General features: G+C 38.7%; 1 protein-coding gene across 3 annotated transcripts; it reads right to left on the bottom strand.

The window, feature by feature from the left end:
- Positions 1 to 1538: 1538 nt before the first annotated feature.
- LOC121897876 (immunoglobulin-like domain-containing receptor 2) lies at positions 1539 to 23553 on the bottom strand. Of its 3 annotated transcripts, none has more exons than XM_042412661.1 (10): positions 23363 to 23553; positions 19078 to 19464; positions 15554 to 15673; positions 11161 to 11217; positions 8729 to 8875; positions 8438 to 8605; positions 7809 to 7937; positions 7094 to 7442; positions 6228 to 6966; positions 1539 to 4650 (listed from the first exon to the last, which is right to left on the bottom strand). In XM_042412661.1, the coding sequence occupies exons 1-10, from the start codon at positions 23478 to 23480 to the stop codon at positions 4615 to 4617; spliced, it is 2250 nt and encodes a 749-aa protein (XP_042268595.1). In that variant the 5' UTR covers positions 23481 to 23553; the 3' UTR covers positions 1539 to 4614. The 3 variants fall into 3 exon arrangements, with proteins under 3 accessions (XP_042268595.1, XP_042268587.1, XP_042268604.1); XM_042412653.1 differs by having other exon boundaries at positions 1539 to 4653; XM_042412670.1 differs by lacking the exon at positions 11161 to 11217 and having other exon boundaries at positions 1539 to 4653.
- Positions 23554 to 25837: the final 2284 nt, after the last annotated feature.

Below are 25837 nucleotides of genomic sequence, written 5' to 3' on the forward strand. Positions count from 1 at the left end.
AGCTTTGTCTCTTGGAAACTCCTGCCAACATCCACTCTGTGTTTCCTATTTGTGCTGCGTTGCATCCTGTCCTTGTGCTGAGGCCCTAAAGCACAAACATGCACTCCATGTTCACTCTGACATTTCTTTACTAGCACCATCTTTTATTCATAAAAATAAACGGTCAGCAAATAAACTGTGTTATTCATTTGTTACAAAAATCAACTAAAACACTAAATGCCAAAATCAAAAAAGCTTTTCTTTTTTGTTTTTTGGTTGTTGTTTTTTTTTTTGTATGTATGTATTTTATTTGTATTGCTTGTCCTTTCTATTGGTATACATATGTATGGTATGTTTATGTATACTTGAATTGGAAGTCAATTAAGTTAAAGAAACAAAACAAACACAAACAAAAAAATCACTCTGAGATGATGTTATTGTGATCGTGCTGCCTTAAACCTCTAATTACACACACTAAACTTATCAATATCATTTACATGGAGGGCAAGAGAATAAAAAAGCTAAATAAGCAAAAAGCTTATTTCCCAAAATGTCAAACAAGTGCTCAGAAAAAGTAGAAATTTGAACATCTACATTTCCACGACAACTTGAAAACTCGTCCGATATGATCAAAATCTCCTGAACTAAACGAACCTTGTGGTGAGATTGTTTTTGTCAATACTTCACTGGTTTCACACGTCCTTTTTTTTTCCTGTGGTGTATTGTGATGTCATATTTCCCTGCTGATGCCTCTGTAAAACTCAGGAGGGAGTTGCTCAACGGCATTCCTGGAATAGTCTGGAGCTGTGAGTGGTCACTGACTTGAACCTTCCCTCCCATCACAAACATACAGTACATTAACTCAGATACAAACACACACACACACACACACACACCCTCTTTCTCACATACAGATAGGAAAACAAGATCCACAAGAGTGAGTCACCTTCTCCCAGAAAATGTTTCAAAAATAACTCCTTATTGTCTAATCCTGTCCGCCCTGTAGTGGTGGAGGAAGTACTAAAATTATCATCCACAATGTAAAAATACTAATTTAAAAGTCCTGAATTCAAAATCTTTCTCAAGTACCAAAAGAAAAAATTGCTCGTTATGAACAAAAATGCCCCCTGAGAGTAATATATTATATTATAATATACATGGATTATTATCACTTGTGGATTAAAGTGTACGCAGCATTTTACTGTTGTGGAGCTAACATATAGTAACATATAGTAGTATTATACTGTATTATATAAAAGTATTGTAGCTTTGTATAGCGTTGGGTAGTTTAATCTGTAACTTATATGTTTTATATGTGAAATCTTTATCTTCAAATTAACTAGCAACTATAACCTGAAAATAAATGTAGTGGAGTAAAAAAAGTACAATATTTCCCTCTGAAATAAAGTAACACATAAGTATAAATAACATAAAGTAGACACACTCAAGGAAAGTGCAACTACTTCATAATTGTTGAATAAATGTACTCAGCAGATGGTCAAAACAAACCATCTAAATATCCTAAAAATGAAGTATAATAAGCTCAAATAAAAGCTGGGTTTCATTATTTCTGCACAGTTTATTTGCTGAGGAGATGTAAAGATAAACACCATTGGTCTTAATGTTTGAGTTGTGCCACACCGCATCTTGCCAGTTTAATAAATAGATACTTAACAGACAGAAAGTGTCGTGACAAATTATATAAGCGGGGGACGAAACATGACGGACATGTGTGGTTGAGCAGGCAGAACTGATGTGTGAGTTTTGACACAGTTGTGTGGTGAAGACAGGCCGTCTGTGATTAAAACAATGAACAAAGACATGAGTCATCTCTCTCTCTCTCTCTCTCTCTCTCTCTCTCTCACACACACACACACACACACACATTTATCAGTACCAAAAAGCAGAACACACAATGGCACAAAAACAAACAAGCGCTAGACTTGTCTCAAGACCAACACTGTATGGCGTAATGTTCGTGTGTGTGTGTGTGTGTGTGTTAGATAACAGATGAAGGAGCTGGTTTAGCTGTTGACTCAGCAGTGATAAGAAAAGGCTGAATTATAGTAATCAAATCAAAGACACTTCATCTTATGTACACAGCCACACTGAAGTGCTTAGACAAACAAAATCATTTACAAATTACAACTAATATATCACACCTCACACATAAATAGGTCGAGTTTACATATATATATATATATAAAAAAGGCTTCATACTGCAGTACAAAAATCTTGAAAAGGAGGCAAAAAGCGGCATTTCAACAGCTTAAATGTTTACAAGAAAATTACAAAACTCCTTCAGGTTAAAATAGTTACTTTGTGTAAACTCTAACATGTTTTAATAGAAGATGCAGCTCCACATACATACAGAGTGGAGACAAAATAATGTTACTGCTTCGTTAATGAGGACTTTAACTTAGAAGTCACAGCTGAAAATGCTGCAGCAAATGTGGGTCATACTGGGTCAGAGAGCAGTCAACAGAATTAGCCCACCCCCTCGTTAGTGTAGTAGTTTGATTTCTGTGTTTTGCATACACGTTGTCATGGTTTCTAATTGGTTCCCATTAACATATCAAATACATTTCTGATTGGGACCTGGCCACCTCTTTAGAGTTCTGTTAATCATCTCATGATTTTTTTGGCTACATAGCTGTAGCAGAACAAGCTGTAAACACAACATTCACATGTTATACATACTATGAAGCTGATACAGTGAACATGTTAGCAAACAATTACCTATCTACACATACAGCAGATATACAGCTACATTAGCATTTATTTGGAGTTGTGTTGATCTGATGAATGTAAGAACTAGTTTCACTCTCAACAAATCTTGAGAGATATTTGGCTTTTTAACCACTAAATGCTTCGCTGTGTTCACCAGCTTGTTGCTAACTTCTGCACACTGGGTTTATCGCAGCTTTTCTGCTGAAAACAACTGCCTGCTGCCGCTGGAAACAACACTGATGTGAAAAACAGGTTCATCAATGCATAAAAAGTTGTGACCATAAAACCAAAACAATGATCCAAAACATACTAAAACGCTTTGTACATTTCAGGAGAACTGTAGAGTTATGTGATAATTATCTGTGTCAATACGAGCTACCACCTTCACATACACTTAGTCATGTGATTCAGTTTTAATATAAAAATATTTATTAATGCAGCTTTAGAGGATAATACTGACAATTTTCTATATTTTTCCTATTGTCAACAAATCTCATGTACAGAGCCAAACAATGAACAATGAACTCATCCCACTTATAAGTATTGTGCATGTATCCAACACCCGATATATCATATTCATCTGTGCCATAGACCTCCGTCATTCTCCAAAATCTATTAAATACATCAGTGAGCCACACTGCTGCACTGGGTGACATGTTCCTTGGCCACAAAGACGGTACCGTAGTTTCTTTAGAAATGGCTCCAAACAGCAATCATCTATTTAGTATCCACAGAGTTGTTTCTTGTAAGGCAGACGCCACCGAGCATGTGCAGGAACGGATTCCATTTACAGAGCTTCATTAGCTGTAGTGTAATCTCTTGACTTTGTACTACATTGTACACTGTAAAGAACTTTCATACGAAGTAAACAAAACTGCATTTCTGGGCATGCATAGTGGTGCCTACCTTACAAGGAACTACTCTCCAGAGACTGAAAACATGATCGCTGTTTGTACTCTTTGGAGACGTTTAGACACACTACTGCAACCATACTCTTTGTGGCGAAGTTGCTCAGTGCAGCGGTGTGGCTCATTGATGTGTTCTTAATAGTTTTTGGACAACAACCAGAGTCTATGGCACAGAAGAATGTGATATATTGGGCTTTGGATACACACAATAGTTGTAAGTAGCATTGATTCATTGTTGGTTTGGATTTGCACAAGAGATTTATTGACAATAAAAAAACATAGAAAATCACCAACTTTATCCTTTAAGGGTTAGTGTCCTTTTCTGTGACATGTTTACATTATTTTGTCCACCAGCCTGTAGATACATATTTACTTTCTACTAGTCACTACTTCCAGCTTTAGTTAACATTTAATTCTCCTCGCAAAGCTTTCTGAATGAGGTGCTTTTATTTCTGATCATGGCAAACACTGAACGACAGTGTGCGTACTGTCATACGACTGAAACTGAGTCCTTCACAATAATGCTGTTGTCATATACCTTCTACTCCAACTGTGCCCTTTTAATGTAGTTGTCTCATCAAATGGAAATGAATACGCTCATTGTGCTGGAAGCGTAAAGCAACTCTCTCTGCTTTAGAGCCTTTTCTAAAGGGACTAGGGGAGACGAACAGCCTTCCTGCTTGGAGGGACAGTCCAGGTCATACACCCAGCCCACATTAGTTCACTGTTAGTCCAACTGAGATATATACAGGGCAGCCAGTGATGAGTAGTGATGACTTCATCGTTCAGCAACATCATCGACAGAAAACCCAGTAACAGTCTCGATGGTGAAAGTGTGCGTCATCCGTTTCTTCATTCATCGCTACTGATTCTAATGTTCTCAGTCAGTTGTGCTTTGCATATTTTTTGTGATCTAAACTCAATCAGCTGACACGTAGTTCCTGTAGAGTTTCATGGTCTGCTCAAAACACTCTCAGTCTGTGTGGCTTTCAGTCCATCAGACGATGAGGGAGTCTCGGCTGAGAAGAGTGCTCTGCTGAGGATACAAAAGTGTAATTGATCAAAACAACAGCAGAGAGTTTACATGAAAAAATGAATTTTTTTCAGTAGAGTGAGACAGTAAAGAGATTGTGGACATTAGCCAAACAGGGTTATTGTGATGAAGAAGAACCTGGGACAAACTGCATTTCAACTTTTTTTCAAATTATTTGAGGCCAGAAATCTAGTCTGATGAAGACAAGAAGCTTTTTTATGTTGATACCATTTTGGCCCAGGTTTGCAAGGGAGGAGACAACCAGTTATGATTGTTATATAAGGTGATTGGATACAGAACAGAGTATTCTACCTAGTTTTCATTCTGGTAGCATCTGAACCTGACCTGTCAAAGGTACAACAACAACACTTAGGCCTATAAACCTTTTAAATTGTAAATAAGAGTTTCTCAACCTTAAGACTGGGACACCATGTGGGGAAGATTGATATTCACAGTTCCAAATCCAATTTAGTCAATAACATCACTCTGTAAGTGCAGGAGTCATGTAAACTTTGAGGCCTAAATATGAGGTCATCGACCGGAAAAGGTTGAGAAACACTACTGAAAAGCAGAGGCAAACACACGCTTGTGCTCCAGTGGCCACAAATGTCAACCTCATGGTGGCACTAGAGGAGTCAGGGGATCATCATCTGAGAACTATGAATGTCTGTATGAATTTTTTTGCCAATCAATCCAGTAGATGCTGAGATATAAAAGAGAAAACCTTTGCTCGTGGCACTAGAGAAAAGGTCATGGGATCACCAAAGTCATTAGGGAACACCATCTGGGAACCATGAATGTCTGTACAAAATTTCATGACAATCTGTCTAATAGTTGTAGAGATAATTAAGTCTGGATCAAAGTGGTGGAAAGATCGACCCATCATTGGCGCCCCCAGAGCCATGGCTGAAAAATATAGTTAATATAAATGTCACCTCTTTTTTTGCAGTGGTGAAAAATTATTCAGAAGTATCTTGCAGCATTCTTGGATTTTCCTTAAAGCACCCGAGGGAGCCAAGATACAAACTTTGAGAGTCACTGTACAAGAGACTAACAATGACTTTAAAATTTCAGATTTCCTCAATTTTGTTTGTTATTTGAGTGAGCAAATATCCTCCTCCTAAATAGATATTATATAATATTTGCACTGTCTTAAATAGAGCATTAGCTATAACATCTCTGTATATTTTGTCTCCGATCAAACATATAGTGGATCTACTGTAAATGTACTTCCATCTTAAAGGAATAGTTTGTGTGAATTTTACTATTTTTTTTAATACAGAGTAGACGCTTTTCTTTGATCTCTGCATGCAGTGTGAAGGTATGTTAAATGAGGAAATCTCTGCTGGCTTCCTTCATGGATGTTTACACAATTAAGTAGAGACTCCCTCAAAAGCAGGGAAATACTTTGTAGTAAGCCTGGTGTTTTGCACCATTTTCACCAGTATAGAAAGTCAATTACACACTAAGGGCTTCAAATACTGCATAAGTAGGGCAGTGGTGCATAAGTTCTACTCACTGCTGCTGATCTGACAATTAGCATAATCAATAATTCAACAGCCTTAAAGGTAACTCACCACTTTCCGAGACTTGTCTCTGTTCTCCTCTCTGCGACTGGACAGGGGATGGGCGGGAGGTTGAGAAGGGCGAGGGCATGCTGGGAGCGGCCGTGGAGACGGCCTGTCAGTCCTGCTTCTCTCCGTATCTGAGTAAGGAGGCAGTGAATCTGCGTCAGGCCTGTTACTAGGCGAGCGGCTGCAGTGCCGACTAGATTCTCCGCTGCTCTTTTTTGAGCTGCCCTTTGATGGTGTGTCTGAATCTTCCTCACCCCGGGCCCCACTCTTCCCCTGCCCGACGACCCCTCGCAACTTAGCCTTACGCTCCAACAGGCTGTTCAGGAATGTGCCATCATAGTCCTTCTCTTGAGAAGAAGTCGATGGCGGACTGACTCTGGGAGGAGGTGGAGCAGGACGCTCTGTGTCCCAAGTGCCCCTCCTCTTTCTGGGGGAAGGAAGTGGGCTTATGTTAGGTCCGTTTTTCTTATTTCGTCTGGGATGATCTTCACGGTCACTGGTGTCTCCAAGCTCATCTTCATCATTGTGATAATGCTGAGGTGGACAATCCCGGTAGGAAGGATATCGACTGAACTCCAGAAGCTCCATCTCATAGTCGTCCCGTTCTTCCTCCCTCTTCTCTACCCCTCTGGCTCCTCTCTGCTTGTAGGAGGCAGCAAACTCCTCCAGCTCATCCAGTGAGCCAGTCCGTCCTGCAGTGCGGTACGTCTTTCTTTGCAGATGTTCTGAACGAGGGTTCCACCTGCAGACAAGACAAGAGAGGACAGACAGGGAGATAGAGGAGGAGGGAGACAAGACTGTGAGTGCAGTGTAGGTTTGTATGGGTGTGATGAAACAGAATCTGTGTTTACATTGATGAGCATCTGTACCTGATGTGGTTGTCCTCCTCATTGTGCTCCTTCTGTTGCCGATGATTACGACCGAGCCTACGTGAGTGAGAGGAGGATGGAGGATCATCGCTGTAACGACGCGGAGGAAGGTGCTCATCCTGGCAACGGTGAGGCTCTGAGTCGGGGTCATCACGATAGCGCTGGGGTGAAGACGGGTTGTCACGGTAACGCTGTGGCTCTGGGCTGCGGTTGTCACTGTAGCGCTGGGGTTCAGGCTGAGGGTCGTGGTCAGGGATGGCTGGAAGAGCTTTCTTTTGGAAGTTCCGGTACGTTTGGCGGAAGCCAGTTTCTCCCTCGTGGAGAGAGCTCAGCTCCGACAGGCTGCAGGCTGGATAGGTCAGAATGAATCAACGAATGAATGAATTGTTGTGTTATTAAACTATCAAACAAAAATGTTCACTTCGAAGAAACAACAGGATTTAAGAGAGAAAAATATCAAGTCTGAGCCAGAGCGAGAAAACATATTCTTTCAGGTAAGTAGGCATGCACACATGCTACCATGCACATACGAACTACAGGAAATTCAACGGGCAGAATGCTTGAATGCAGAGAGTCATGCCGAAAAAAGAAAAAAAGAGCCAAAAGACACAACCAGCAGCGTAAATAGTACAGCATGCAGCGTTTAAAGATTGCATCAGCATGGTGTGGAAGATTTTTAGAGAGTAAAGCCACAGGATGGGTTTATGACTCTTACACTGGTGGCTGGTGGACCTGGCAGGGTTGAAGTGAGCCAGTTGTTTCTCTACATACTGTAGCACCCTGAGAGAGTCCTGATCCTGGGATGAGGGCACGCGGTAGGGAACCCCTAGAGTATGCATCGGCACTGGAGATACACACTTGACCCATCAGCATGGAGAACTTCTGTTTGTTTGTTTTTTTTTTTGTATGTGTGTGTGTTCATTGTGGTTTGGACTATACTGGTTTTATTGCATGTTTTCTATTTCACTGGTCTATTCTAATTGTCTGGTCTATTTTTTGTTTTTTCTGGCCAAAACGGCAGAATGAAATTGTCACATGAGAACAGACACATCAATTTAAAACATTCACATATAGCAAAATAAAATCGGGAACTGAATGAAACAATTACATTATTCAAGAAACTTTTCTGAATTTCTGAATGCAGCGTTTGAATGCCTGATATGAAGGCAACATTTCTAAATGAAGTATAGATAAGTAAAAACCCAGGGAGTGCTATATCTCATGGCGGTTTTTACAAGTTTAGAATAAACTCTGGGGATGATTTTAACAAGGTAAAAGATTAAAAAACATCAATATGGTCTTTCAATAATTATTTTATATTAGAGAATAAGAAAATGACTTCACCTGTTGTGAGTAGGCTGCCATCTGAGAGGGGTACAGAAGACATCTTGTCCACCAGTGAAGGGGGAGCGATGGGGACCATGGTCGGGACACCAGAGACAAAGTATGGAGGGTAGGCAGGTGTTTGAGGGGTGGAGGTGCCCGTCTTTATACCCTTACCTGCCTCATACACTACAAAAGCAACAATCCCATTTAGACTTTCCAGAGAAACATACATCCTTCAAACACTGTAAGTATTCTGACCACAAACATTTACACATCTGTGTGTGTGTGTGTGTGTGTGTTTATACTCACAGTGTCTGGGGCAGCAACATGTGTCGGGGCAGCACCAGCAGCTGACGTAGCAGCAGCAGGAGTGAGGACAACACTGACACCAACACACCCCAACAAACAGCAGGAATAACACGCTGCCCAGTGCCACCGCCGCCACAAACACCCACTCTGGAAGTACACACAGCACAGAATCCTGCATATAAATATCACATATTAACAGAGGAACAGTCACTGCGTAGTCATGTTCGAGAGTACTCCGCCAATTTATTATTGCACTCTTATAACATTGTCAAAATCAGAAAAAAAGAAAAAGAGATATGATCTTTTTTATTCCATTCTTTCTCAAAACCTGGCGCCTATGTTACCCACAATGCAACTTGATCATCGACAGTTCAGTTTGAGATTTTGGTGCGTTATGCTAGTGAGGGCCACTGTAGCCTCGAGCTCTAAGCCTCAAGCAGAGATGAGCAGTGGCCTCCAGCAGCCTGGTACCGTCGCTTCTTTTTATCTCCACACTTACAGATTTTTTTCATTTTCAAACTTGTAGTCTTTAAATGACATCACATGAGGCAATCTATTAGTCTTTGTGCACCTCCCTATGAAGCTACAAAAGGCTTCATGCAACGCTTTTTCCCATACACAGTAGTACTTCCCAACACCTGTAAATAGTGTAAAACTGGTTGGAATTCCCCTTTAAATCTGCATTTGTATTTTAGCAGCATGTTTCCTGCTTTCCCATGACACCATGTTTACAGGTAGACTACAAGCCTCTTGCATACTGTGTACTATTTTAAACTTATTTTGAGAATGTGTCATGTTTACATAGGGAAATCATTAAAGCATACTTAAAAAGGACACAATTCAAACTAAAATTTCTGTATTTTTGAGAGAAAGTGACTTGTTGATAGACACAAAGTTGTTGAATGGAAATTAAGTCGCTACACATAATTTCAAAAACTTTGGAATAAAAGTGGTGGTAGTAAATGTTTAACTGACAGAAAGTTACCTCATTATAGTTTAGATGACAAATAAACAGTTGAAGAGCTGTGAACTTGTAGAATACAATTGGTAAGTGAAAATGTTTCTTTGATTGTCCTTTAACGTTTTATTACGTTATTTATTCTTGTCAACCTGTACGTAATCTCTCAAATTTCACCATTTGACAAGGGATAACCAAGCTAATAACCAAGATTACCCAAATAAAAGTGAATGTAAAGTGTTTTTCTCTAACAAATCAGAACAAATCTGAACCAGAATACGAGTTGGAATTAAAAACTGGATGATTTTACACATAGTGTTGAAGTATTGAATGCTGAAGTTAAGGATACAGTCAGTACAGCAGATAAACCTCATGTATCTGTCTATGGAGACAAAGCAAAGGAAAGGGAAGGACAAGGCTGATAAGGATATCTTTAACAATGTAAAACCAAGGACGACATAATCTCTCTGAACACACACACACACACACACACACACACACATACACACCCTGAGACACACACACAGGAAGCCTGATTTTTCTACAGGAAGGAAAAGGACAGTTTGTGCTGCTCTGTGAGATACCGAAGATTTGGCTGTTATAACAAATTAGCTTGTAATGTGATATCATTTGCAACCATTACAACTCCTACACACACACACACACCCTTACACACACATACACACACCCATACACACACATACACACTGTGGGAGTAGATGTGAACAACCACAACATATACAAATACAACAGTAACACCAGAGATAAGTTTGCAGTAAGCATTCTGGCTGAATGAATCACATCGAGTCATTTAGGGAGCAACTTCCATACAATCCATCCATTCATTCATTTATCACTTACCACAAACTTTGTGATGATTAAATATGTATTACAGGAATTTGATGTGACATAAACACATCACCCGCCCCCTTAATAACTACATTCTTATAGGGTAGTGTCCAAATGATGTGGGATGACATGTTAACCGCATCCATAAATAACTATAATGACCATAATAGCTGTTTACCAGCACAGCTCATCTTAGTGGCCCGCTCATTATCTGACAGGAGAGGATCAGTCTGTTGGGTTAAAAAAGGGCTCTGGACTCAGCTCTGTTAAAGCTTCATTATAGTTGAATCACAAAGCATTGTTTACTGATGTGAGATCAGAATAGACAGTAGAAGAGCCGTTAGTGTAGGAACCATTAAACATGGTGGAAAAAAAACATTTTGACCGCCTCTCTTTATCAGATTGACTCTTGTGTGACAAATATTAGAGCCCTGTCCAGCTTTTCCCTTTCTTTTCTAAATTTCTTCTCTTTTTTTATTGTGTAAAAAAATCCATCCCAGGCAACACCTCCCACCACCACCATGCAAATGGTTCCTACATCCATGGTTAGAGCAAGTGAGCGAGTAAGTGGGGTTAGTATGAGTGGAAGGAACCAGGTGAGGGGGAAGACACATTATGCCCCTACCTGGCATAATCTTCAAATCAAAGTCTGGCAGGAGATCTTCAGGCACACCTGAGAAACCTGGAGAGAGACAGAGCACAAGTGACAAGAGCAGAGGAGAGGAAATAGGGTTGATATAACTCGGAATGACTGATTCAAAGAAGGTGATGTGCTGCAGCAGCATGCATGAAGACAGGAAGAAAATAGCGACATAGATAGAAATACGGAGCGAGAAAGAGAGACAGACAGATAGTGAGAGATGTTCAACAGCAGCATGCATCTTTCTGGTCAAGAACGTCTCCATATCAGAGCAGCTGGTAAGCAGATTGATCGTCTGATATCTGATATTAAAAGCTGTAAAGTTATCTGTCTGGTAAGAAGACTGACTTGAACTTGAATGGCCTTTTTCCCAGCAGACATTTTGAGGTCTGAACTGAACTGAAGCAGTAAAATGGAATTCAGCCATCATTATTTTTACCTTTTACACTTTCCCTACTGTGATCTATCAAAACGTCCTCCGAGAAAAAGGCCTATTGTCAAGAAGATAACTTGAGCGCCACAGACAGGCAGGAGCTGTGAGTGATGTTACATGCAGAGCTGCAAAAATCACAGGTGGGAACATTCCTCGGGTCCAGAGCCAGCAGACAGACTGCAGAGAAACATTTTGTTCCTGAAGCTATTTGTCTGTCTTTGTCTCTCTTTGTTATCTGACCAATGAAGAGATCACTGACTCTTGGATGAGCACCATAAATCCATCACCTCTCTCTCTACTCCTCTCTCCTATTACAAATACTCCCACTTTGTGATTCATGATAAGTCACTGTAGACAGCTGAAGTCTTGAAGATAAAGTAATATCATGACGTTTGCACTCAACAACTACAGCTCCAGTGAGACTAACGGGATAATGTTTGTCATGACCTGGTTCTTTCTATTCTAAATAATAAAAATGATTTTTACTGTTTCTGATTTACATTTATATCTTTCTTCATCATTTTTTTTAGAATTATTGTGACATTCTCGTGATATTCATGCAAAGACATAATCGAGACATTAATGACTGGAAGTCTGAATGAAAATTGTTTTCAATATAATTTTTAAAAAATATCCCGTACGCTGACGCTGTCTTACCAGGGAAGCAACTTTATGAGCACTGTGGTGGTCCAGGTGTGGTGGAGACACGTGACTTTTATAGTTATTTGGAAATAAAACTGACATTAGAAACTGTATTTATTTTTTTCTTGCCACTGATGTGGCAGTATACATCCTGACATGAGACCCCTGCCCAAGCCCTTTTTATTTACAATTAGATGTTGTTGTTTTTTATTTAGTTATATTGGCTTTATATTTATATTATCATATACAGAGTATAATTATTTAAGAAAATGTCTAAAAGCTTCATAATAAAAAAATACAAACAAATAAAAATGCTATTAAATATTTCTAAAAATAACAAAAGCTTACATACATTATTTAATCCTTACATTAAATAAATAATAATGACTGAATACTGACACATACTGTATTTATGTGTTTTAGGAACTAGAATAGACATGAAAAGTCCTTGAAAATCATCACCTCCTGTTATCCTCGGTATGTTACGTCTCTCTCCTTTTATTTTTTCTATCAGAACAGCTGTGAAGGACTCCACAGCAGGTCAGCAGGTGTCTAAATGAAACTCTAACATGATAGAGTGGAGCCAGTGTGTTAAACTGGTGTGAGGTTTTCCGGGGGGGGGGGGGTGCTTATGTCCATGTGAGAATGTAAGTTGAAGCACAGTGGAAAGTAAAAAAGCCAGCAGGTGAAAAGTGACGTGAACAGATGTTGCTGTTTTACTGTTGATAGTGTGATCACTGAGGGCCGGGTATGAGAGAGGAGGACTAGAGAAACAGAGAGCAGGCTGGACTACGGTTTCTTGGCTTGTCCTCAGCTGACAGTGCACATACCTCTCTCAGTATCTTTCTGGAAGGCTAAATGTGTTCTTTGCTGGATTTGAAAACAGAGAGAAACCTATTAAGTCACCACATGAATTCAAAGCACTAGGTGCTGATATTTGTACATTTAAGACGCTAAAATTCAAACTTTTTATGTGTCTTGTTGTTTGGTTTTTCATGCAGTTGAAGGCGGCTCACTTTGCTGGAATTCCCACCAGCTCCTGAATTTGCCTGCAGGCTGGTGATTCTCCAAGATTTACTTTCAAATATGTTGGGTTTGATTGTTTTACCCTTTATGGTCATCTAGGCAGGTGGTGTTTGTACACTGCCACATGTACTACACCTATAGTAATAAATTATACTTGCACACACACACACACACACACACATAAAGGACCAACCATAATATCTATTTTTAAGTTCCCTCATTTTCCAAATTTTAACATCGTCTTTTATAAATTATATTTTATTAAGCAGCAAATTAATTAAGTCTATAACCTGACAAATACAGGATTTTTGAAGACGATGCCGATATTGATATTTGATATTTGTAAAACTTTGATAAAGATATATCAGCTGATGTTCATGTTCTTTGTACAACCCATAGAGTTTGTTTTCTTTTACAATTGCAACCAACAAATGTGTTGGGCAGTTAAAAAATAAACTTGTCATTACTCTGATGATGGAAAAACTGTAGAATGGAGACTGTGTCAAAACATATCTTTGGCATTTCTATAATTCAATCACAGCATCGGCTGACATATACACTAGTAAAATATCTCTGTAATGAGCTATTTATTATTATTTTATATTCTATTTATCTATGGTGTTTAGTTCATTCAACTTATTAATCCATTCATAAATGAACAAATCACACGATGTCCCTTCATTCATTCATTCATTCATGAGTCACACCATGTGTTTGATAATCTGCTCTTTGTTCATTCATTGTTTATTCACCCATTTGTGTGTTCATTCATTCATAATCACCACTGTGGATTGAATGCAATGACACATCTTACAGTAAAATACTTAAAAATGACGTTTGAATATCGGTCCACTGAAGTTGTCATCGTGTATGAAAGGGTTAAATATTGCGCTGGCGCCACAAAATGTTATCAGGGAATATTTTGCACGTGGTAAATTACCTTATGCACATTTAAACAATATGTCAAAAGTTCTGCATCATCAGCAAGTGGCTTCTCAGCTGTGAAAATGACAAAGAACACCAGAGGAAAGGAGATTTCTACCGTCTCTCTATCGGCCACTGAGCTCACAGTGGTCAACATCAGTCGAGTGTCTCACATGGTGTCACCCTCCATCTATTGTATCACTGTGCTCCGCTGTCCCTCCTCCATGTCATTAAATCTTCCCCGTCTTCTTTTCTGTGAAGCCATTTGCTCAAAAGACAAAGGAACCCCCGAACCATTCGCAACGGCCCCAACCGTTGTTATGGAAACACAACAAGTGCCTCACATGCCGTACACCGACACCAGGAATATACAGCGTACTTGCACCACGGCAGATTTAGGGCCTCACATCGATTCATGCAGAAAAAATCCTGCCATCTTTATTTACCTGTAGCATAATCCTGTCCTGTCATTGTCATATGAAACATATTCTCACGCCGAGACCGAACTCGACATTTCACAGCATCCAGAAAGCGCTCAAGTTTTTGGAAACTGTAAAATCCTTTTGTCCAGTGCTTGCTGTGTGTGTATTTGTGTGTGTCTTTTTGTGCATACACATAAGTCTGCGAGTGCCAGCCAAACAAAAGTTCAGCCTCAGAGTGAATTAGAGCACCGAGCCACATAGCCTCTCAGACGTTGCTATAGAAACAATTGTAGCTGCATACAGACAAGTACACTGTCACTGTAAAGATACAACAAACAACAGATACTTTTACAACGTGGGACACACACACACACATACACACACACACACAGACACACACACACACACAGAGGCTTAAGTGGCATATTAGTCTGAATATCAAACACTCAAGCTATAATTATTCAAAACCTTGTGGTATATAAGTGTAATAACATACAGAAGGAGTGAATACAGTTGCTATAACTACAGATTAAGCCAGACTGCCCTCGTTATAAATCAGGTCATTAATGAGGCTGTATTGTTCTGTCGGGGATGAATAGGTCAGCTTATGAATGCCATGTTATGTAACAGCAGCCCCAATATAAATCCAATTTAAAGGACGTGCATTTTTGTGTCTACGATGAATTATATATACATAAAAGTTTGGTAAGACTTAACTTCAGTCTTGCAGTCAGGACTCACGTAGAACATAAGAGAAAAAAGTGTGTGTGGATGTTTATTAAAGTGATATTATAACAAGTAGTATGTCAGTTTAACATTGTACAAACTGGTCCAAGTGTGGCTGAGTCCCTTTAACTCGATTTTAAAATTTCACCACTAAAATCCTTTACAATGGGCTAAACCTGGTGTTGGAAAAGTAGTGTCAGCTTACCCAGAACCAGCAGCTCCACAGAGGCTTCATTCTGTCCCTCTAGATCATCAGCTATAACCACTTTACAGATGTAAACTCCACTGTCTCCCCACTGGACTTCTCCGATGCGCAGGTCTGCCTCTGCATGAGAAAAACGGAAATGGTAAGAAATTGGGGGGGGGGGGAAATATCATCTAACACCTCACTGTTTCAAGCTGCTGGAGAGGAAAAGAAAACAAAAAGAGATTTTTTTCTCTTTCAACATTCGTCTTCCAAATTGTGCAAATGACGCGTTTTTTGAGTTACAAGCCGCTTAAAACTGTTTGACATGCATAATATTTGCATGTCTGCATACTGTATCCATTTTTTAAAACTGATAAAAGACTGACAAAATATGTGGCCACCCAAACATTAAACCCATATGTGATTGTTGAACATCATGGGCATTAATATGATCCTTTAACCTCATTAACTCCACTAGAACACCAGCGTCCACTAGTTGACCGTCTCTCGCTTTCTTGTGGTTTTTGCCATGATGAGGAAGACCTCATGTTTACAAAAATATGAAGTCTCCAAATGTCCTTTTTGGAAATCCACCTAGACCTTTTCATGAAAAAAACACTGTATAATTGTCATACTGTGTGCTGTCTTCTTCAAATTTGAGGCAGGTTTACATCCCCATACTGTCCTCAAGCCTTATAGACAAAACCACAGGCAGTTTCATCATCTTGGGTTTTTACACCAGAAACTTTCAAATGTTTCCGTTCTGGCAAGACCTTTTTTTTTTTTTGCATACAGTCACTGTGGTTCAGGAGCTACAGTCATTTTAATTTCATTTTTGGTGTTTTTGCTCCAAAACAGGGTCAAAGGGGAAGAGGTCAACAGCCTCCACTCTGCTGGAAAGGCTTTCCAAAAGATTTTAGCACCTGGTTGCAGAGATTTACTCCAATTCAGCCACTAGAGGATAAGTGACGTCGACCACTGATGTTAGGTGTTGGATGGTCAAGTTCTCCCACATCAAACTCACTAGCAAAATCAATGAAAAACAGCTGAACTACAGACAAAAACTTCCTTTACATGGTGTATTTGTGATACTTCAGGATAATGCACACACAGTCACTCTCCATTTGTCCTTTTTCAGGTTTTTTTCTAATTACGAAAGCAAGATTCCAACGAAACACCATTTCAAGTGCATGAACGGCCATGAAAACAATTTGAATTGAGTTTGGCTGGAGAATCGAACACACAAAACAATACTAGGCCGCTGACTCCATTGTAAGGGGGTCAGACATGTAAATACAGCACACAGGAAATGTGTTGAATAATTCACTTCCTTTTCCTGCTTGCCAAGGAAAGGGGAGGAGAGAAAAGACAGACCACATTGCAGCAATGTTCAACAGTGAAACACCTCCATCATTCAGCATTTATTTTATTTTATAGTTTAATACTGCCTGGTTTATCATAAAATCAAAACCATGTCTTGTCTGTTTTCTTTGATTCATGTTATATACAGTATGTTGTGTATAACTGATGAAATTCCTCCACTCCACTCCAAAAACATACAAGTCATTTGGACAGCCGTAAGTGTGAACGAGTGTGTTGGTCTGTCTGTGTTAGCTGTGTGATTAACAGAACACCCCCTGCCCAGTGCATGCTGGGACAGACTCCAGCTTCCCTGTGACCCTGAATAGGATTACATGGGTATGGATGACTGGGCGTCTCTAGAGGCAACATTCACTTTTTTGTCCGATTACAACATCACTGCACTGACCTGTTTCAGGACAGTAGGCGGAGGGGAGCAGAAGAAGAAGAAGAAGAAGAAGAAGAAGAAGAAGAAGACGAAAAAGCCAAAGAAAAACCTTTCACAAAGAAAAAAATACACAGTAGTGGGATGTGGACAGTTCTAGAGAGCGAAAATAAAAGCAGGACATTGAAGTACATCAGAGAGGAGGAGTGAGAGGTCAGGATGAATGAGATGACAGCGTGAAAACCACTTCTTTTGTCTGTGTTCCTGGCTGCTGAAGAGAAGGTTGATTCTTCACCCAGAGTTGGAGCACCATAAATCTGCCTGCAAACAAGACTACTTCTCTGTCTCCAACGCACACACACACACACGCATATATACACACTAATGTCCCTTAGATGAACCTCAAATCAATGTAATGGTGAGAAAGTAAGGAAATGCAGACTGCACGGAGACATGAGGATAGCATAATCATGAGTTCCTGTTGTAAACTGGTGCAATGTTTGCACCAATTTTGCATTTATGAGCACGACAGATGTCACTTCAAGCTTATAGTCTGATTCTTCTACATGTAGGAACCTTTTCATCAATGCTTAAAACATTCACAACCATATGCAGATAACATGCAATAGATTTCTGTTATTTCTGATGGTTTAGGTTTTCTAAGCGGTCTTGTTTTGTTAATTTATTTAAATGAATCTGTTTTTGCTCTTACACATGCTAGATCATTTACATTTACTTCTAAATTCTCGTGCTCAGTTGTACGTTTGGCAAACGACAGTAACCTCCTCTGTCTCTCATCCTCCTTTACACGTGTGACTCAGATGCAGAATCTCTCCCACTTCACTTGTTTGCAGGGTGGGCAAACGCTCCAGTTTATGTCTTTCAGTTTATGTCAACACTTGCCAGGCTTGGCAGCAGAAGGAATAAGCACATTAGTTTGGATGAATTTGTTTAAAAAGAACCAGGGAAGCTGCTTTTTCTTTGATGAAAAGATGTCCCAAAACTTGAATCTTTTAAAAAAAACTGAAAAAAAGAAAAAGCTTTTGGGTTTCATAGTGCTGCTCTCCAGGTTTTTATTTCAATTATTTGGTAATTTTCTTGTGTTTCATGCATTTTATTCCAATATCGATGCTTCTGTAAAGCACAGTGTGATGGAATATATGAAATGTGTAAGGCTTATAAAATTTAATTAAAATTAAATGAATGAATCAGAAAAAAAAGGAAGATTCATTGGCAATTATCACTATTTGACTATTTATAACTATTTGAGTCATTTTTTGCTGCCTTTCTCTGTTTTATATCATTGTAAACAGATTATTTTAGGTTTTTGGCTGTTGGTCAGACAAAAAAAGACTTAAACTTCAGCTCTGGGAAACTGTGATGGGCTTTTTTTTTTGTTATTTTCTGACATTTTATAGACAAAAGAACAACTCAATTAACTGAGAAAATAATCTGCAGATTAATGGATAATAAAAACAATTGTTAGTTGCAGCACTAAATAGATTTATTGTTTAATACTATGATGAATCTGAGTATTGAGCTTGAACCCACACACCCTTGTGTTTAAAAGCGCTCACAAAGCCATAAACGGATCATGTCTGGCTGGCTGCTTCAGCCGTCACGTGTCCACAGTATTTGGCTTCAATAATTCTCCAGTTTCACTTGCCAACTGTGAGCAGGTGAAGTGAAATTCCATCTGAAGCTCCTGAGCTAAAACTCAGCTTCTAACAGTTCAGTGATGTTGGCAGCTGTGTGTTTTGACATTTAAAAACAAGTCCAGATAAGTGTAAATCCTTACTGTTGATGATGGAAATGTCTCTGTTCTTGTAGTACTCTGACAGTGTGAACGAGGAGCCGGAGATGGAGGCCACGGTTCGAACCGTCCGACTGTTGTCGGAGCAGTCGAGGTAACTCGCCGTCATCCCCGTCTCGTACCCTCCTCCAGCTCCTCCGGTCCCCCCCGTCAGCCCGCCTCCTCCCACGCCGCCGCCCAGGCTGTCGGGGAAGTTGAACGCATCCCGTGTGCGGTCGCGACAGTATGACTTGTAGACCCACTGCACCACGGGGACCTGGGTGGACACGCTGTTGTACTGACACGGCAGAACCACCGACTGGAACAGCACAGCGTACCTCTTCTCATCTCTGACGAACACGTTAACTCCCGAACAACGATGAGGGAAGACACCTGGGGGAGGATATGAAGATAATGAGGAAAGAGTGTGAACAAACAGGAAAGTTTAGTTAATCAGTACAGTGATTGTGTTTGAGAAGCTCAATCAGGAGACGCTGCAAACTGTTTCTGCTTGAATGTACACGGCACTGGTCTGCAACTGGTTTCAGTAACACCTGGGAAGGTGTAATGAAGGGGATTTAAGGATGACTACAGCAGACAGCAACACACGATGACTCAGATGCTGAGTCAAGGTCTAAAAAAAAAACCCTGATCGTGTGTGCTTACTGTAAAAATATCTGACAAACCCAGTGTTTTTCCAAAAGAGGTTCAGCAAAGTAAAAAAATATTTCATATTTTCATTTGAACTGGAATGAAATGAATCATCGTGCAGTTTGACAAGATAAAAAAACAAAGCTGTGTCAAGGCTGTTTGAGCTGCTTCTGCTCACTAAAAGACTGACTGCGAGCTGAGTTGACCTGACGTTGTTTTGGTGCCTCTGAAGCCGCAGGACTCTGGGTCACATGATGACCGGGAGCTGGAGCTCTGCAGTTCAACAGCAACACTCCCTACGGAGGTGATCATGTGAAAAGAACACGCCCACACACACATACACACACACACCCAGAAACATCTGTGTGTGCTGTTGTGTGTTTCCGAGGCTAGGCAGTGGGATGTGCGACTGAACTGGACCAGTGAACATGGATGAGGTGAAAGAAGGAAGGAGGGGCTGCTTCACTTAATCCAGACCAGACCTGCTGAAAGAGCTCTGTTCTGTTTCTGGACTCTGAGCACGATGATATGTTTACTATGAGTTTTACTTTGAGGATTGTTTACAGATTTTCACATTTTTAAAAACTTTTTTCTATTAAAAAAACATCACAGACCTGGACATTAGCTAGCACTGACATGATATGTCAATTATTAATGATTGATTCATAATTCAAGTCATCTATCAAGCACAACTATACATTCATACATCCATACATTCGCTGGTCTCAGCCTCATAAATGCTTTCTGCTTTCATCTGTTTGATATCACTTAAACTTGAATATTTTGGGGTTTTCAGATTGTTGGTCGGACAAAAAAATCCATTTCAAGAAGTCATCTATGGCTCTGAGAAATTTTGAAGGGCTTTTTTATCTTTTATTTTAGACTGCACAATGTATTATTTGTTAATATTATTTATTATATTGTATATTAGGGCTGCAACTAATGACTATTTTCATAATTGATTAATCTGTTGATGAAGAGGATGGTGAAAAATGTTGATCACTATTTCCCAGAGCCCAAGGTGACGTCCTCAGATGTCTTTTTTTGTCCACAGCTTAGATACACAAATGGATTAATCGACTACTTGTTGAAAATCTATTGTATATCATAATTTGATAATGAAAATGATCACGAGTTGCAGCCTTTTACAAACAGGGTTTGAAAGAAACTGTCAGGCCACATTACCACAAAAACACATACTTCTCTTTACAGGATACCAGGATAACCCCCATGCTCTCATATACAAAGCAATGCCGTTTAAAATCCCACATCGTAATGACTAAACATTGTTAAAGCGTAGTTCTGAAGATGGAAGCACTTCAAAACACAACTGATTAAACTACAGTCAGACTTTAAAGTGAGTAAAACAGACCAAGAGATGTTGTTTCACTAGCTTGTTTGCTGCTGCTGCTTCACTGTAAGGTGAGTCACACTACACTGGAAACTGTAAAACGTATGTTAAATGTATAATATATGTATTAAATGTATGTGTTTATGTAGACCCACAGTTACAAAAGATAAAGAGATCAGTCCTTAAAAAGAAAAATACATTATTTGAAAAACGATCTACGGATTATACGGCTATTCAGTTACAACTTGCACAGTAGTTTTGTGCTTTAATATTTCTCACCAGTGTTGAATGCTTTTCTATGTATTAAAGGATTAATCTGAAGCCAATTTGGTTATGCAGGAAAAGTCTGAGGTTTGGCTGGTGTGGTGTGGATTTTGGAGAAAAGAAAGGCATAGTTTCAGAGGAATCAAGCGGACTAAAACATAAATTCCTCAGGCAGAACTTTACTCTGACTTCTGAGAACTGGAGCAACCTTCCCGGGATCACAGGCTGTGGGGCGATCCGGGCTTTATTAGTTTTCAAAGGAAGCCACCTCCAGAGGAGAAAATGAAAGCAGGAGGAGGAGGAGGAGGAGGAGGTGGAGGAGGGGAAAGATAGTTACTGTTGTAATATTGGATGGAGGAGCCTTGCTTTGGATGTTTGTAGTGGGTGTAGTATAAATGTTTTTCTGCTTTCATTTGAGGAGAATAATAACATAAAACATATTACAGATAGAAATCCGCAGATTTATAAGCTGGCAGTTTTGCATAGAGACAGACGTGGTATCTGCCTCTAAGTAAGCAATTAAAAATGGTACAACTGAAAGACCCCTATACTACTGTAATACACAGCTTACTGTAACTTCCATAGTATTTGTATCTCATATTTAACACATCTTACTAACATTATGCTCGATTATAGTAATAATTCATAAATTTAACTTTATATATAACTATACATTTTAAATACTGTATCTACTACATTATTTTGATCTGCACTATTGGTTTTGCACATTATTTATGCACACTAGGATAACGAATTGTATATATCTGTCTAAATTGTTGTTATATTTTTGGCTAATTATCTATAAATATCAAATGAAGTTTGATTTTATCCATAATTAGTTCTTGTAGAATAGGTTTAGGTATAGCAAGTACATCTGTATAGTCCAGTAACTTGGCACTTGGAACATTGGGCGTAAGGATACGAGCTTTAGGTGTGTGTGTGTTGTCTAGAAAAGATACAGAATGGAAATATGTACGTTTAGATGTAAATTAGAGCTGCGACGATTGCTCAATTAATCGATTAGTTGATCAACAGAAAATGAATCGGTAACTATTTTTATAAACGACTAATCGTTTAGAGTAGGTTTTAAGGAAAAATACTAAAATTCTCTTCTTCCAGCTTTTTAAATGTGGATATTTTCTGGTTTATTTAGTCTTCTGTGACAGTAAACTGTATATCTTTGGGTTGTGGACTCTTGGTCAGTACAAAAGGAGACATCTGAGGTTGTACCTTGGGCTTTCGGGAAAAATTAGTCGTCATTTTTCACCATTTTGTGACATTTTATAGATCAAACACCACTCGATTAGAAAATAATGGTAATAATCGTTAGTTGCAGCCCTAATTCAAATAAACAGTGATTTATAGTAAACTGCAATCACATGTTCACCACACAAGAACAACGATGATTTATACACTATTAATGAAATAACATCTAACTTCTTCATCACCCTTTTTTACACTCTACTCTACTCTACTGTGTGTTTCTCACTATTTGGAGTGATTTTGGGGGCTATTTTGTCTCTACATACTAAATAAAGTGGTAAACTGTCATTTCACTAAAGGGACTAAATCTGTTAGTTAGACCTCCTAATCCACAACAGCCCCCAAAGCTTCTGGTCGGATCATTCACACATGACTAAATGCAGAGAAACAGTCGACAGCAGCTCCGCTAACAAACCGGACAAAACAGCCGTTAAACCGAGTTAACGTTACACTTTCATACGTTTCTGTGCTAATAGTTGCAGATTTCAGCTTTGGTAGTATAGAGAGGTCCTGGATCCACTAGTGGAGGAACCAGACACTTGCTAATAACATGTAATTAAAAGAGGGAAAAATGAATTTAACTAAATGTTAAACTTAATTTGTCCCATCAGGCTAAATCATTAACAAACCAGTGCATGTTAGTGTATCTATAAAGCAGTAACTTTGGGCTAAATGTTACACAAAAAGTAACCCCGGAGTTTAACAACCTGTTAGACTTCAGCAGAGTGGAGGTCTTTTTTTTTTCTGTTTATCATTTCTTACCTGCCAGACAAACGATAAAAATCCACCACTTCGGCAACAAAAGCATTTTCCAAATACTGAAGGTGAGTTTCATAACAGTTTTCTCATGAAAGTTGTCTTCTTTTCTCTTTCGTTTCATCCCTGAGCGCCGCTTCAGACCGTTTTTAACGGGCGGATAACGGGACCACCGCGGCGCTCCTGCGGCGGGACTAGCATCAAGCTAGCAGCAAGCTAATAGAAAAATACAGCTCACCACTTCCGGCGGTGGCTTTCACAATAAAGGCTTTATTGACGCACAAGGAAAATGAACGTCTGTCATCACAGCTGGAATATATATATATATATATATATATATATATATATATATATATATATATATATATATATTAATAAAATCCCACTAACACCATTTTCTAATTGCTGTTATCTCAAGATCACAAGATAATTATTTCATTACCTCGAGAAAATGAGCTTTGTATTCTCAAGATAACAAGATAATCGACCCGTTTTCATGAGAAAACAAAAGACCTTCCTACTGTTTGGACTATCGGGCTGAGAGCTCATATTTTCTTGGGTGTCTAACACTATGTATTCTTTATTTTCAAGCCATGCCCATATATGGATGTCTACTTGACAACAGAAGTGAGAATTCCTGAATGAGTCACCCATTTCATGTGAACAATAATTCAAAATCTCAAGATATTAAATAAATAAACATAACCCTAAAGGACCAAAATGTAAGATTTAGTTGCATCTAGTGGTGAGGTTGCAGATTGCAACCAACTGAATACCCCTCCCGTTCCCCTTTCAAGCGTGTAAGAGAACCTACGGTGGCTGCAAGACTTGTGAAAAATATGAAAGGCCCTCTCTAGAACCAGTGTTTGGTTTGTCCATTCAAGGGCTACTGTAGAAACATGGCGGTGTGACATGGCAGCCACAGTATTACTTTCACAGGATTAAACACTAATGAAAACATACTTGTGAATATTATATTCCATTTCTGCCAAGTCCGTTCTGCAAAACAAAACCACATACAATATTTGAATAAAATATTGAAATGTTGAAAATATTGAAACTCCCTTGAAATGCCAATAAGTTCTTTATCATGTGTTGAGAAAGAAAATGTGTTTGTACTGAATATTTCTTTACTAAATTTTAAAAAGGTTATTTAGTGTGAGTTTTGAACAATACTGCTATTACCCCTTAACTAATATTACATTTTGACTGCAGAACCTTTTTTGTTTAATGTTTTAAGCATTTTTGATATTAAAAAGGAGGCTATTTGAGTATTTTTTGACTGTGGCACTTTCATTTCAGTAAAATCTGAATAAGTTAATCAATATTTGAAAAGAGTAACAATCATCCCCATCCCTACAAATGATAATACACATCATTATATGTTCTTGAGGACAGATTTTTTTTTAAAAGCAATGTTATATTTTATTTTTGAAGCAGATGATCGTATATCCGGTACCAGTTGTCATTGTTGAACTTCACGCAGCAGGGTGGGAGGCGCCGAGACGCTCCTTCAGAGACAATGGATGGTGGCGGTGATGGAGGGAAGCGGGAGGTGAAGTCTCGACATGGTGAAAAAACTTTCAAACTGTTAAATAATAAATTACAATCAGTTTTGGACAGTAGTGGAAGAATTATTCAGATCCTTTACTTAAGTAAAAGTAGAAATACTGTAGTCTAAAAATACTCCACTACAAGTAAAAGTTCTGAATTCAAAATGTAGTAGTATAATGAAGTATTATCAGCAAAATGTACTCAGAGTATCAAAAGTAAAAGTGCTCACTATGCAGACTGGCTTCTTGTAGGTGTTATATTATTACAGTATATATCACTGTTTGTCTTTATCACTAACAAATACATGTAAGAGATTTCTAATGCTGTAGTTCATCAATGTGGAGCCAGTTTTAAATACTTTGGGTAGTTTACTAGTAATAGTACTGCATCATTTTAATAAGTGTATCATAGGTTGTTTTTTTTAAAGTCATTTATACTTTTTTATTTATATAGCACCTTTCACACAAAATCCATAAGAAAAAAGAAAAAAGCGGACAATTTAAACAACAGTATTAAAATATATTATTTTATGTAAAATCTTTATCTGAAAAGTAACTAAAGCTTGCAAAAAATGTAGTGGAGTAAAAAGTACAATATTTCCCTTTGAAATGAAGTGAAGTGGAATTATAAAGTAGTATAAAATGGAAATACTCAAGTAAAGTACAAGCACCTAAAATTTGTACTTAAGTACAGTACTTGAGTAAATGTACTTAGTTACTTTCCACTACTGGTTTTGGACTATGCAGTCATGTGAATCCCCCAAAGAGCAATTAATATTAATTATCAATATAGCCTATTACTTTTAAGAAGCTAATAGGCCGTTTAAGGATTTATAAGTTCATTTATAGCTTTATTAATGTGCTTTATAGATGACTTGTAATCCATTATTCAGAAAAGCTTTTCGCCACTATGATGTCTTCAATTTGC

This window comes from Thunnus maccoyii, chromosome 1 (genome assembly GCF_910596095.1).
Source record: "Thunnus maccoyii chromosome 1, fThuMac1.1, whole genome shotgun sequence".
In the NCBI taxonomy this organism is placed as follows: domain Eukaryota; kingdom Metazoa; phylum Chordata; class Actinopteri; order Scombriformes; family Scombridae; genus Thunnus; species Thunnus maccoyii.